Below are 15,625 nucleotides of genomic sequence, written 5' to 3'. Positions count from 1 at the left end.
AGTGTCCACCCTGCTGAAGTGCCACTGAGCAATTTATTGCTTACTCCAGCATGGTGAGCGCCAGTCTGCAGCCGACTGCTCTGCATGGAGATACAAAGAAACTTTCCCGGTCGATTGTCAGTGTTGTGGTGCGCACAATAATTCATCTCCACATTTACAGAGAAGAGACGGGAAAAAAATCCCTTTACCGGATAGAGGAGGAGAGGAGGAGAGGAGCTCCGTGGCCGCTGCATGGGGCGGACCTGACTCCAGCTCTCGCCTTTGTTTGGGGGCGTCTCCTCTCCTCCTCTCCCCTCCTCTCCTCTCCTCCCGTCCTGTCCCCTCCCCTCTTCCCCTTCCCATCTCTCTCTCTCTCTCTCTCTCTCTCTCTCTCTCCCCGGGGCGGGAGAAGCCCGTGTTTGGTTCTCAGAGAGAGAGAGAGAGAGTCCTTTGGGAAAGAGTCACAAAGCGATTTGCTCAGAGAGGGAGCGGAGAGGCGAGAGCTCGGCAGTCATCCGCAGGAAGCAGTGCTGCTCTGGACACCACCGACCGACCCTCCCCAACACGTCCCGGACTGCTGGGCTGAGGGAGAAGAAGAGAACGCAAAGTGCGTAAAAGAGGAAGAAATAAGGGTCACATAGTGATGACACCTAATCTGGGTGCCAGTGATCTCTCTTTTTCTGTCTGACAGCTCGAACTGTGGATCTCAAAGCAGATGCAGGAGTGACTTTTTAAACACCTTTCCCACCGGGCTCCGTTCTTCTGGTGTTTCACACACGTGTTTGGACTTTTTCTTTTTTGGAGCCCGCTATTCCGTTTGTAGCACTCACTTTCTGCACGAGGACATAGAATTACAGGAATAATCGGTCAACTGCGTGGACTTCTGGCGAAGTGCGCGCGAGCGGCAGCCTGCGAGCGAAGAGCGCAACCACGTTGCTCCTCTTGAGTCAGAGCGAAGGAGCGACGGGAGAGCAAGTGCGCAGCCGGCCGGCGGAGAGAGACCGAGAACCAGCGGGGCAGGAATCGAGCTACGGCGGCTTGTCCATGTTTGGGATCCAGGAGAGCATCCAGCGCAGCGGCAGCAGCCTGAAGGAGGAGCCGCTGGGAGGCATGAACTCTGTCCGGAGCTGGATGCAGGGGGGCGGCGTGCTGGACGCCAACACGGCCGCCCAAAGGTGAGCTCTATCCCGGGTGGAGGGGACGTGCCTGCTCATACACCGACACAACGTGACTTTTTTTTTCCTTCTGTCTGGACCCTGCAGCCGTCCGTGCAGGACACGAGGCTGTGTTGATCCAGAGGAAGATATTTGGATTTAACGTGTTTCTAGGATCATTTGGGAAATTTAAGATTATTTTTGCAGTATATAAAAACCCCAAACACATTGAATGCCCTGTTTAATTTGAAGACAACGCACTAAACAGTTACTGGCAACATGTGTTTCTGCTACAGATTTGTATGCTCGTGCCTTCTGTCCATGAGGTTTAATGAGCATGAAGGCAAAGGTACGGATGAATAATTCTAGATGAATGGGGTTTAAAATGATGAGAAAAAAACAATAACTGTCCATCTTCACTCTTTTCTAAACACACTCATGGTTACATTCAAGGGGAACATTGTTCTCTATTTCAGAGAAGGATCAATCATGACCTCCTGTCTTCGGTTCAAAACAGCCTCCAATATTCGTGGAGTTTTGTTTTTTCATAAAATTGCCTTTCATGATCAACAAAGATCAGCCTTATTGTCAAATCAAGAAGAAAAAAAAATGTACTCACTGCATATAGATCTTCATTTTTCTCTACCTTTACAAAGTCAAGACGTTATAGCATCTAACAGCGACTCATCCCCGCATGTGTGTCCGCAGTGGAGTGGGTCTGGCCCGGGCTCACTTTGAGAAGCAGCCGCCCTCAAACCTGCGCAAGTCCAACTTCTTCCACTTCGTCCTGGCTCTGTACGACCGGCAGGGTCAGCCGGTGGAGATCGAGAGGACCAACTTCGTGGGTTTCATTGAGAAAGACAAGGTCGGTGCAGAGTATTCCGCTTATTTCTATTTTTAAATATTCTGAAAGATACTTTAACATCGATTTTCTAAAGGCCTGATTATTTCGTTGTGCTGTTTGATATTACTGATACATTTTTTAACGTCACATTTACATATTGAGGCTTCCGTAACTCATCAACAAATTATTTGCTGTCTTTATGATGCATTATTATTATTATCATTATTATTATTGTTATTATTTGTAATATTCAGGATAAAATTGGACACAGATGAAACACAATACACATTCTAGAACTCACAAACGTATTTCGATCTATTTGTGATATTTGACAAACAGGGAAAAAAAAATGTTGACATTTGAATTTATTTTAATTTACGGATTGAACACAACCACTTGCTCTATAAACAACGGCGGGCCGCCCGGTCTCCTCATCAATTATGACACCGTTTAAATTAGCTGAACGGCAGTGGGAGAATTCAGTGCCGGGTTTATTTGCCCTCCAAACATAACCGATAATTACAGAGGAATTAAAAAGCCACAATAACCCCATGATTACACGTGGGGAGATTACAGGGCTGCCCTGCTTTAATATGTCCGCTGTGAACATAAATCACACCTTCATTTAACGCATGACCGGTGCAAATAATTCAACAACGTGGAAGTACACTTCACGGGCTTGCATGTTCAGAGATATGCCTTTTTATTTGAATTCCCCCTAAAAAATTCAATCAACACAATGTTTGTTGTGTCTGTGTGTGTTAAGGAGATTAGCGGAGAGAAGACAAATAACGGGATTCATTACCGGCTGCAGCTTCTTTACAGTAACGGTGAGTGCAACACACACACACACACATATAAAGTTATTAACAATATCAGACCAAATCCGCTTGATTGCCTACTGCAACATAATACACAAAATGTACACAGGAAGCAGCTGACTTTTTCGATTTAATATGGAAAAATGTGCAGCAGAGGGCTAACAGGCAGAATTTGTTTGTCTCAGAAACTGCAGTGTATTGTTTCACAATTGTGTAATTTGATCAATATCTGGATAAATGACACAATTTCAGAGCAGCCGTGGTGGGTGATTTATGCCAGCTTTATGGCTTCATCACTGTCACTGGCCCTACATGAGTTTGTCCAGTCTGAAGGGGGCTGTTTGACAGTTGCATGTTGTTGTGGTGGAAGCTGTGGATTGTGGTATTGAGGCCTATCAGCTCAGTCTGCAGCTGGGAGGGAAACGACACCCAGCCTCCTCTGAGAGTAAGACATGTGCATTACAGCTACTATTTGTGAATTATTGATTTTAATTTCATTTGCATGTGGAAATGGACGTTGCAAGTAATATACAAACCATTTATTCAGTGATATTGGCTGTAAGGTATGGACATTGAACACCACTGTAGGAACCATGAATTGGCGTGTAAGGGGCTGGGTGATTGAATCACAGTTGTTTGGAAAAGAGTGTTTTGGTCTATAGATATCCTATAGATGGATCTTATGTTGTCCAAACTGCAAAGGCCTTTGAGTCAAATGTGATTTGGAAATATCCAAAATTGACGAGACGCAGTATAGAAAAAAACCACAGCTGTTAAGAAACATTTATTTTCAAAATGTGACATAAAACACACATACACAAGCTCCAGGTGTTCCCCAACTTAAAACCCATTCAAATTAAACTCTGTCAGGTTGCATGTGTGAGCAGTTCAACTAAATATGATTTTTCCCTCAATTCATTTTTCTAAATTATGAAATAAAAATAATTATCAAGATTAGTAAAAAGTCAAAAAAAATAATGAAACATGGAATTTTGTGTTGGAAATATGTTTTTAATCTTCTTGCGACCCTTATAGATGGGGAGCTGCTTGTTGCGTAAGGCAGGAGTCTATCATTTGGCATATTGTCTGATGCAGTGTTGTATGTTGTTCTGCTTGTCAAATTCTCATTTGTGATTTTCAAATTTTTTTCCCCAACAGGCATCAGAACAGAGCAGGACTTTTATGTTCGACTCATAGACTCCATGACCAAACAGGTAAACACATGTTTTAACACACACACACACACACACACACTCTCTTTTGCTCATTCACCGAGGTCTCCTGTTACCTCTCCGACAATGAGCTGCTCCGTTGATCCGCCTGTACTCCGCCGCCCTCCTCTATCTGCATGTACTTGCACACACAAAAACGCGTGTTTATGTGTGTGTGTGTGAGAATCTGTGGGTGGGTGTTTCCACAGCGTATGTGGGTGGGGGGGCACACACACACACACACGACATGGCTCCAGGCGTTTTTTGCCTGTACTTCTCTCGCTGTGATTAGAGCGAGGAGGCAGCGAGTGGGTGTTGAGAAACGGGCGTAATTCTGCTGCTCACAGTAGGAAGTGGAAAGATATAACAGCACCTTTGGGATTTGGTTTGCCGAGTAGCAAGCATTTTCTGATACGATCCAATTTTTCTCTTAATGTTTGTGTTTTTGTTTGAGCGTATACCTTCATGAGAGAGAGAGAGAGAGTGAACCACTCATAGAAGACATACAGTTGGAGTGTTTGTTCTCAATGTTCCTCAGGTAAACAGTTAGAATGAGGAATGATTTGTTGTTGTTGTTATTGTTTTTGTTTGTGATGCTGTGTGTGCACGCTTGTACATCGATCTTTGTCAGAACCAATTTGAGTTTTAGACCTTGAGAGTGAGGACATTTTTGGACAGAGCTCCAAAGGCCTGTGTGAGTTTTATGCACTATGTCAATGAGTGCCCTCAGAATTTAAGTCGTGTGTGTGGTATGAGGAGCCAAGAAGTCATGCTACGCACTGAGCACTTGCTAATTTGACTGCAGGCTCTGATAGTCTCACATTGCTACCACGCTGCAACACATACTGTGTGTGTTTGTGTGCGTGTGTCTGGCAGGCCTAAGAGACCACACTGTTCCCTAATAACAATGTTAAGCTTCAGCTTGGTGCGTTGAGCCAGCTACACACACACACACACACACACACACACACACACACACACACACACACACACACACACACACACACACACACACACACACACACACACACACACACACACACACACACACACACACTCAGTAGGCCCTTGCGGTGGAAGTCCAGAGAAGAATGAGTGGGAGTTTTGACCTCTGAAACACACACACAAATACAGCATGCTCGGCGTTGTCTGAAAGATGAAACGGCTGATTTTATTTCATTTTTTTAGCCTATATAAAGAGATTTTGAAATTTGAAAAGGAAAAGTAATTTCTCCTCGAGACGCTGACGCAGCCAGGTGTGTGCTGCAGCTGTGGGCGTCTGCAGGCTTTTGTGTGTGTGTGTGTGTGTGTGTGTGTGTGTGAGAGAGAGAGAGTGTGTGTGTCCGTGTGCTTGTGGAGGTTTTATATATGAGTGAGAGGGAGAGATGAACAAATGGGAAACAGCTCAGGTATTTAGTGCTGTATCTATATATGTGTTTAGGCACTTCGGCAAAACTGCACATGGAGCAATAAAGCATGCTCACAAGTGTGTGTGTGTGTGTATGTGTGTGTGTGTGTGTGTGTGTGATTCCCGGCGGTAGAGGAATGGAACATTAACAGGTGGTCAAACCAAAACAGCCGTGTGGTTGGCTTAGTTGGTGAGTGATGTCATGGCCACTGCCTCTCTAACCACACACACACACACACACACACTGTCTGTAGTCTATCTTATATTACTCTACCGTGAAAGACACTGTGATCTAAAACAAAAAACACAAGTATAGTTCCACCAAAATTCAAATCCCAACTGGATTCTTCCATCATTACCCAACAACCAAGCTATTACTGTTTTCAGAATATCTGCTGAAGGTTTATTTTGGAGTCAAACAGGCCTGGGGATATCTGAGGAGAAACCCGAACGTCCTCTTCTGATCCAGAAGTTAGAAAACCTGCAAATCACATTGAGATCTGTCGTCATGCAAGTTACTAAAAGTACGAGAATGGACGGGTCAGTTTTCCTATGTTTGGTTGCAGCAATAGCATTTACCTACTTCAAAAAAATAATAATAATCCCCCCCCCCAAAAAAAGAGAGGTTGGAGGTGTATGGATAGTGAATTCCAGGTACACATTATGTTAAAACGTAAACTTAAACTTAGTGCAACATCAGCCTGCAGCAGAGTTTGACTCTCTGTATTTTATTGAAGTCATCAATTACTCATGGGTTTATTTAGTATGGTCAGATGGGACCTTTACAGTGGAGACTTTGTAGCTTTGGTTGTTAATCGGTTCTTCATTGAACAGTGTTGAGTGTACTGGGTACCACTGCTCATATCCTGGATTCTGTTTATGTCACAGTTCTGATTGTGATTCTTCTGCCAGTAAAGTAAACCCTTCCCCAACGTTTGGCACTCATTTCTGTTACCCTGCTCTTTCTGCCTGTCTACCTGCTGCGTGTGAGGGCCAGCACTGATTCTGTTAAATGGAGGAGGAGAGCACCTCCTAGTCTTCAGAAGCAGAGCGTGGAGCGCCGGTTGATCTCGACTCTGTCCCGGAGAATAAAGCGTCTGTCACTGCGGCCCCGTCGGATCACTAGCTCGCGAGTCGACCTGACACTAACGCAGGAGGAAGTGTGTTCCCCTGCTTAGCGGCTCCTTGTTTACACGCCGCGCATGTCACGCTACTTCAAAGGTGGAGGAGAGAGCGGCAGAGATGCTGTGTGAAAGGCCTGGTGAGGCGGAGAGAGGGAGGAGGCAGAGGAGGGAAAAAGGCAGATGAAAGGCAAGAGCGGAGCGAGGTGACAGTGTGATGAAGACACACATGGGCTGGGATGGTTGGAGAAGTTATGGTAAAAGGAAGTTACACAGGTACGCAAGAGCCTGCCACAGACGGTGGATTCAATGTTCTCTTTAAATTATTCTGTGTTGTTTTGCTCCTGATTAGAGCTGCGAACAGGGCAGACCGAGTGGTACTAGAAACCTCAGATGTCAGTTTTAATGTCTGGGTTTTGTTTTTTTATACCTAGTATCAATATGGTTCATGTGATAATTCCTCAATATTGGCTTTATTTTTTTTATTTTTTACAGTCAATGTCTCTTGCAGAGGCAAAAAAAAAAACACGAGGTATAAAGGGATTTATCTTCTGTGATTTTGAAGGAAAGCTCAGTGACATCAGACCTGATTCTGTTCATAAAGATAAATGCGTGAGAGTGAGAGTGTGAGAGAGAGAGAGAGAGAGAGAACAAAAGAGCAAAAGTGCATAAAAGAAAGGAGTTGATAGAGGTTGAGATGGCACTGATGCATGTTGGTCCAGACGAAGCTGCCTGGCCCACTCTTTTCCCATGGCACAATGAGCGGGTCTAATCATAGACAGAACTATGGCTTATAAAGTACATTTATTCTTCAGATTATGTCTGTTCTATCGTTCCCCACCGTTCACACGCTCACATGTGCTTTCATTAAGCCATAATCAAAGGGGAATTATTACTGTTCAATTTTTGATGGAGAGGGATTAAAGAAATCAGAAGTCTGTTGGATCAACATCAGTGGTGTGTTTAGCGGAGCGTCTTCGCTTCAGCCTCGATCGGTTGAAGTGTTTTCAGAATGGATACCAGTTTATTTTGCTCTCTGGATTGAGGAGCTACAGCTTCTTTTGGAGAACTTTTATAAATGTTAGCTTAGCAGCAGCTCTGTCTCAGACAGAGACACAGCCCATGCCTGCATTGACTGTACAGTCCTGGACCACCAGGATTGTAACTGGTAGGGGCCCCGGGCCCTGAAACGAATCGGGGCTCCAATTCCAGAAAAACACAGAGGGTCCAGGACTAGCTGTTAGTGTGAAACGCTTTAGGCTACAACAATATTGTAATGGGGCCCTGAGACTTTACAGCCACTGTCACGGCCCGCTGTTAATGCCGCAAAGCTCCATGCAAGTTTCTGAGGACCATGTTCTGTTGTAGTTTCTACAAATGAGGGGCTCAGTCTACATCTCGGCTCACGCTGGGGCCCCGTGTGGAACATGCTTGCCCCGGGGCCCCTGGTGGGACTCAGCTTAAACACAGGCAAGATGTTTTTGTAAGTTCGTCTTTTAAAGACTTCTACTTCTTCGCACAACTTTATCATCTGATTTTTACAAATGTCAAACTTCTCCACTGGAATGCAAAGATATATTGAGTCTTAACTGAGTCTCGCCATGTAATATATGGTACCACGGCGCCATATATTATCATTAGCGCATAAGCGTGCGAGCGATATTACCACCAACATATAAGCAGCTGATGTTACTGCGTGGTGGCATGTGTTGACGTTATAATGTGTAAAGCTCAAAACGAGCTCGGCGTGAGAAGTTCAGGAGATTTGTGATGAGTAAAGGGAGAGACAGAGAGGACCAGGAAACTCTCCTCGGACTCTAAAACATTAGAAGAAGAGCTGTGAATATACAGCTCCCACAGCATCAATTCATCACATGCACATGTAAACCATTACCACAGTGGTGTCTCAGTCAATATCAAACGTCTGAAGGATGATCAATGATTATTGATTTCAAATTTACAATGAGATATGTTCAGAGTGTGTGTATGCCAATTTAAATCGCCGACATTTTTGCATTGCGGTTTGCAGCGACGCATTTATTGATCAAATAAACAAGAGACAGTCACTTGTCCGATGACGAATGTTAAATGTTGACTGAATAATTGAACTGATTGTGGCCAAACACCTCAGGTGATCTCGATATAAGTACAGGGAACAACTAGCAGGACCTCTCAGACCAGAGTGAGTCAATGAAGTGATGCTTGTTAACTGCTATACTTTATAATAAATACTTTCTAATAGAGCCACGTGTAGAACGTATCAGTTTAGGACGTTGATTGTTGAGTCTGGGACTGTTGAAATGTAGAATTTGGGTCATCCCTGATCATCAGCACAAGTTGTTAAGCGTTCACTGTCCGCTACATGACCTTCATTTGAGACTCAAACGAGTGCTCAGTTGATGGCAGCAGGTAGTCTGAACCTTCAGCTGAAGACTATCAGAGAGGACCGTGAAAGTTCCTCACCGCTCCCTGAGAGAAGTGAGCCCGTCACTCGGTGAGACGTTGCTAGAGTTTGCAACGGCAGATCAAACAGACTGGAATAGACCAAAGACAGACGGGGCGCGTGTCTTGATTGATGGATAGCTTAGTGGTGTGTGACTTGTGCTTTCGCTTTATTCTGAGCTTTATGCAAGAAGCAGGAAGATTGTATAACGGAAGCAGCCGAAATGACTCACGAGGAGCAGAAACTATGGCCACTGCTCTGTGAATATACAGCTTAATAATGCTTAACATTAGACCTGAGCAGCATGAGAGCAGAGGAGATATCGTTCCTGTTGTGTTTTTGGATTTGCTAAAACGTGTGTGAACAAGGTGTGTGTGTGTGCAGAGACGATCGGTGTGTATTTGAGGTAGAGGTGTTACCACTGACATGTTCTTTGAGGTGATGTGGGAACTAACCTGTTACCCCGTTACCCACAACATCACCTGGTGAAAGAAAACATGGCGGATGAAGGCTACGCCGCAGCTACAGTGTGAAACGAATCGGACTCCTCCCGGTTTGTCATCGGCGTTGTGTTTTCCCACAGCACACAGCTGCACAATATAGTCACCTCCTCTCACCAGTTTGGTAGATGTAGAGCGCAGTGGTCTGAAAACATGCAAATATGTTTTCATGCATCCATGCACTGATGCAGACAATGACGGGCATCCTTCGGAGGGGCTGAATGCCAGCGCTTTGTTGCCTCAAGCTCGATTATAAACAAATGTTCCTTTTGAATTGTAATAATTATGATTTGAGGTTAGGTTTTATTTCAAAAGAAATTGAAGGATGTGTTTATTGATGTTTTATATTTTAGTTGTTGTCAACAAATTCCATGAAAACATCAAAACCAACAATGAATTGATCCGAACAAGAATTGTCTGTTTCGCAAAAGCACAACATTTGCTTATTCCTCTGTGTTATAGAGATCCAGTATTGTCTATTAAAACACATCAATGAGCCAAACTGCTGGTGACAAGTTCCTTCATTCGGATGAGCATGGGCAGTTTATTTTGAGTTAATCCCACGTAAAAACATTTGCCATTTCTATTCTCTCAGATCAGAGTTCAGAGTTAAAAAGTCCCAACAAATGCATCATTTACTCCTCTTTCAGTGGTTTGCTGTACAACATTTTAACAGAGGTGTCCCAGTGTAAAGCTGTTGTTAAAACACCTTCACAGTGACAACGACACAATACACACACTATCTTTCCCCCGACCTTAAACACCAAGACAGTTCTAATCATACAGCTTTGGATATCACACGTCAAGATTTCCTGTAAAATGGGACATTTTGAGTCAATCGTACAACACACACATTCTAAATCACCAAAATACTTATTTTTGTTACCACAGCTGAATTCTTCGTCTGCCATGATGAAATACGCACACAACAAGGGCTGTCCTCGACCAAAGAAGTTCTTAGTCCACTAACACTCATGAGATTCTGTCGACTAACAGATTCTCCACAAAAAATCACACAAAAACACCCCTTTAAATCTTGTGTTTTACAGACAAGTGCTCATGAATTTCCTGGAAATAAGTAATTCGGCATGAAAAAGCATACAAAATGAATATATGCCTGAAGGAATCGTCGTCTCCCAAGACCAAAACAGCCGAGGGGGCAGTACCACTTGAAACCAACAGCCTGTCGACGACTTGCTGGGTTGGAGCTCAGTGTTTGTTCAGTTTTTGCCGTCTGTGAGCTAACTCTGTGTTGTCTTCTCCTCTCTACATCTCTGTGTCTCTCTTAACAGGCAATCATCTATGAGGGCCAAGACAAGAACCCAGAGATGTGCAGAGTGCTGCTGACGCATGAGATCATGTGCAGGTGAGAAAGGGCGCATGAAATCTGTTTCCTCTTCCCGAATCGTCCTCCTCCTCTAAACCGTCTTCACACAGTCGTTCCAGGTCCGACTTCTTCCATCCTCTCTCCTCTCCGCTCCCCTCCTCTTTTTCTTCTGCGACATACTTTGTTCATCTGCAGAAAGTTGTCACCAGTCAACTCTCTGCGCTCCATACATTTCTTATTTTGTCACCCTCATTAACCCCCCCACACATACAAGCCCAGACGCGTGCATACACTTACACATGAAGCCATATCTGTTGAGGAAGATGAGTTTTAGCTATCGGAGTCGTTGCTTTAATTATAATCTGAAGATGAATTTCTTCGGAAGTAGGTTGGGAGGAAAGGGATCTATTTATGGAGGCATTTTACCAACCTATCTTATACAATAGAAAATGTGTGTGTGTGTGGATGCATGCGTGGTCTGTGTGTGTGTGTGTGTGTGTGTGTGTGTGTGTGTGTGTGTGTGTGTGTGTGTGTGTGTGACGCCTGGTTAATTAGGACACAGAGCAACTCATTTGTCAATCTGAACCCTCCTGTTGTTTCATGGCTAACAAATGGGCCTTCCTCCACAATCTGACTATAAAATATAGGCAGGGTCTCTCTCACACACACACATATGCATATATACAAAGCAGTATGCATATGCACGCTCCCTCCTGCGCACCACAGTTATAAAAATTCAAATTTAGCACATGAATTAAGTTGTTCTTATTCCCTGACCTTGTCACTGAACAACTTTAAGCGTAACAATATAAATTGGGGTTCATCTATATGCACGAGCAGGGATTTTAGCCGTGAAATCAGGCACACTAATATTTTATTCTACAGCGCACTGAATAATCGGCAGTCAGCTCAGCTGCACAGCTTTGTGGAAAAACCCTTTGGAAAACCTGATTTGATTTACAAGGAATTTATAAATAAATACAGATTTTATCGTAAGTTATTGTTGTTCATCATGTGGGGGGAAGCAGTGAATAAACTGTTCTGAATAACATGTACAGTATGAACTTGTACAGTGGAAGGGCCTCCAATATTCAAACCCGTCCTCTGGGGGAGCAGCAGTGCAGAAAGTAGGACTTCTGCAGCGAGTGTAAACACTTTCTCGTCTGCAGTAGCCGCTGAGGTCAAAGTTGCGGCCGTTGCCTCGTGTTCTCACATGCTGATTCTGCAGCAGGGGCCTCACACACAACATGCAACGTGAAACACACACACACACACACACAAAGAGCTCAGGGCGTCCATTAATCAGTGTGGCTCATTGTCATGGTGGTGCTATTAGCCATATGCTCCCAGCCAATCTGCCAACCCGCAGACCTGTGTCGCAAACCTGCTTGGAGCTCTGGCACGAATACGTGAAAGGTTTCACTGCGTCATGGACGATAGATGTTTTTATCCATGTGTTTGGGACAAAAGTTGGTTGAAATCCATCTCTTTGTACACAACAAAGTGTTGTCCCCTTTCCCACTGCGTCGCTGCAGTTTCTGCACCAGCTGCTTCCAGCTCTTTATTGAAAGCTACATGACGTTGACACGGAGTGAAAATGACATCTGCAAATGCCGTGTCAAAGATATTTAGTTTACACTGACACAAAACAGTACAAATACAAAAGCCCCGCGACCCTGAACAGGATAAGCGGTTTGGATAATGAATGAATGATACAAAACAGAGAAAAGCAGCAAATTCTCACATTTGAGAAGCTGGAACCTCTTCTACTGATCCACGAATTGATTAACTGACCAATTGTTTCAGTTAACTTACCTCAGCCAAAGTGCTTGCAGACATTTTTTACTTACATTTTCACATATAGAACCGCTGAAAATGGCATTTCCAAATCACTTTTGAGACTTGTGTGTGTGTGTGTGTGTGTGTGTGTGTGCAGAGAGGGGAGATGCAGGGGGAGAGAGCAGATGATTAGATCACCAGGATCCAGAGCAATAAGTGCTACATTACCCCCGTCCCACCCCTCGTTTTCCTCCCCACCCCAACTCCATTTATAACATCGTCCACTCCGCTCCCGTCTCCTCTTCCTCTACTGTCCTCCTTTAATCTCCCCATCTCATCTACCTCCTCCTCTCCTCACCCTCATCGCACCCTTTCCTCCTAGCCCTCCCCCTCCTCAGGCTTAGCGTTCCTCTTCTCCCGTGCTCCCCCATTCTCCCATTCCCCGCGTCTAACCCCTCGCTGGTGCTGGGGCCGTGTGCTGACCCAGTTCATAGAGCAGCAGAAAGGAACTGACAGAGGGAGCAGAAAGAGAGGCAGAGCGGCCGATAGGAGACAATGTGTGAGGTGTAACGTATCAGCCTCTTTCTTTCCACCTCTGCCATCTGTGACGGTGGGAAACCTGAGACGTTTCCCCTTCCTCTTCTTCCCACCCGAACCTCTCCCTTCCCCTTCTCCTCCCCTCGCTCTTACTCTCTTGTTTTAGCTTTCCCTCCCACGCTCATCCTTTCACTCTTCATCTTCGCTCCACTCCCCCTCCCTCCCCCCCCTCCGGCTTTATGCTTCCCCTCCTGCTTACACCTTTATTCATAATTGATGCACGCAAGAAAGCTTTGACAGACTAGCAGTACATATGTGTGAATTGTGGATCGCATGGCAGTTTTCTTTCTTTCTTTTTCTTTTTTAACATGTGTGTGTGTGTGTGTGTGTGTATCCCACCCTCTCCTCCTCTTCTGAGCCTCAGGCCTCTTCAATCCTCTCCACCCTCCACCTCCACCGTGTGTCAGTACAGTTAGGATGGAGTAGAAGTTGTCACACAGAGTTTTTGGTGGCAAGTCCTATCTCAAAATGAAGTTGAACAGCCTCCTTTAGGTTAGTCTTCAGGGGTTAAATACAGGATGATTTGCTCCAGATCCAAAAACAATAGATCCAGTTTCCAGGAGATTGTCCTGTTGGTCGTCTTATCCATGAGGCAGTGAGAACACAGACATCAACATGACCTCTGTCTGTTATTCACTGACCGTTATGTTTTAGACACGTCAATGCTTTGGTAAAAGTTTGGTTAGGATTAGGTACAAAGTCTTCTGGGTAAGGTTGAAGGAGAGATCATGCTTTGGGTTAATACAGATACTTTGTTAAGGCTAGGAAACAACAACGGTCGTGCTTAAAACAGACCAACGTTGACTGTTGTTGGGAAACTGGAAGCAAACAACAGACAGTGTTGAAGTCAGAAGTTTTGTCGACTCATTCGTCCACTCTGACCTTCTCTTTTGCTCCCGAAGGGAAAGATTTCATAATCATAGCCGCTGTAGGTGGTTTGTCACTTGAATGTTAAACGATGTCATTTTGGGGCACTTCTTGAAACGGCCGATTGTGTTGTTTTTCTCTGGAGGACAGTCTGACCGCACGAGCAACTCCTTGATTGCTGATTGGTCGGGGCATCTGGGCGACATGGCTATGGTGAATCTGGTGTTAAGTTTAGTCAGAGCTCAGTACAGACAAAGCACATGATATGCTGTAGCACTCCCATTTAAACGTCTAAATTTGAACTGCTGTGTAAAGTACTGTGTGTTCCTGTGTCGGACTTTTTCTCACTTTCTTTTCTCACTGTCTCTGCTGTCTTCTCTTCTCTTCTCGTAGCCGGTGCTGTGACAAGAAGAGCTGCGGAAACCGTAATGAGACACCCTCAGACCCTGTTATCATCGACAGGTACTGTCTCTCACTCCCGCACTATCTTTGTCTCTCCTACACACACACACACACACACACTCACATGCCGAATGATGGACCGTGTTGACCTGTTTGAATGGCGGCGTGTGGCGGGATGTTTGTATTTCGATGATCTGCTGTCACTTCCTGAAATAGACGCGCCTCAGATAGAATCAATGACTTCTGATGGAAGGAGGATTGAGACGTTTGAGATCGAATGCTATGCGTTTATGAGTCAAACAGCAGGACTCATCAGTGGTGGTGAGTTGCTGAAAGTAGCGGGAAGTAAAAGTCCCCACAAACACACACTTTATTTACAGGTGCACTTCAGTAATTTAGTCATTGACCTGTGCAGAGGGGACATCAGCTGCTCAGTTGCTACCTCATATCTGGCAGATTCGGGCACATGCACACACACTCACACTCACACACTCACGCACATCTTCAGACTTGAATGAACAAACAATGCTCAGACGTGTGTGTTTCCTCTCCACAATTCAAAATACAGAGCTGTTTACTCGCAGAAGCTGTCTGTCTGCCACTTTCTTTTCCTACCTGTCTGTCTGTCTGTTTTTTTTCTGCCTTCATGTCGAGGTGGAGGACTGAAGTTATCCCTCCTCCCCCTCCTCTTTTTGTCTCTGTCTCTTCTGCAACAGCACAGAAAAATGGGTCATGAGCAAAGAAAAAAGTGACAGAGAAAAACTGAAATGAGATCCAACCTCATTTTAATCTGATTTCTTCATGGCAGTTGTTTTAACCCTCTGTGAGCGGGTTCCTCTGCACGTACATGTCTATGTGTGTGTGTGTGTGTGTGTGTGTTTTAAAGATTAACACAGGGACTGGAGTGAGAGAGTGCTGATTCCTTTATGTAGGGCGCTTAAACTGTGACGATTGGTCGTCATAGTATCGCCAACCTCTTCCTACTTCGTCACTGGCTGCTACAAACTATACGTACCTGTCTATAGACGCTGTGGCCTAAAATTCACATCACGATAGAATTTTGAAGCACGAACAGCAGCAATTTATTTTCAGGTACTCTGGTTTCTTTTATAAAACTGTGGTACGGCAAATCCATGGCAAAATTGAAACCGTCCCAAACTCAATGTAACCGT

The 15,625-nt window shown here is 44.7% G+C and overlaps 1 protein-coding gene across 1 annotated transcript in view; it reads left to right on the top strand.

The window, feature by feature from the left end:
• Window positions 1-987: 987 nt before the first annotated feature.
• LOC306788099 (transcription factor COE1-like) overlaps window positions 988-15,625 on the top strand; it is an 87,024-nt gene continuing 72,386 nt past the window's right edge. The window contains exons 1-6 of the mRNA XM_079283446.1: window positions 988-1,154; window positions 1,842-1,998; window positions 2,744-2,807; window positions 3,957-4,012; window positions 10,774-10,847; window positions 14,445-14,513. Coding sequence (XP_079139572.1) covers window positions 1,024-1,154; window positions 1,842-1,998; window positions 2,744-2,807; window positions 3,957-4,012; window positions 10,774-10,847; window positions 14,445-14,513 — 551 coding nt within the window. The 5' untranslated portion in view covers window positions 988-1,023. The remainder of the gene's footprint in view (window positions 1,155-1,841; window positions 1,999-2,743; window positions 2,808-3,956; window positions 4,013-10,773; window positions 10,848-14,444; window positions 14,514-15,625) is intronic.

Source organism: Melanostigma gelatinosum (genome assembly GCF_949748355.1).
Source record: "Melanostigma gelatinosum genome assembly, chromosome: 14".
NCBI classification, from domain to species: Eukaryota; Metazoa; Chordata; class Actinopteri; order Perciformes; family Zoarcidae; genus Melanostigma; species Melanostigma gelatinosum.
Note: the sequence above shows the minus strand (reverse complement) of the source record. Positions and strands in the feature narration are given on the sequence as shown.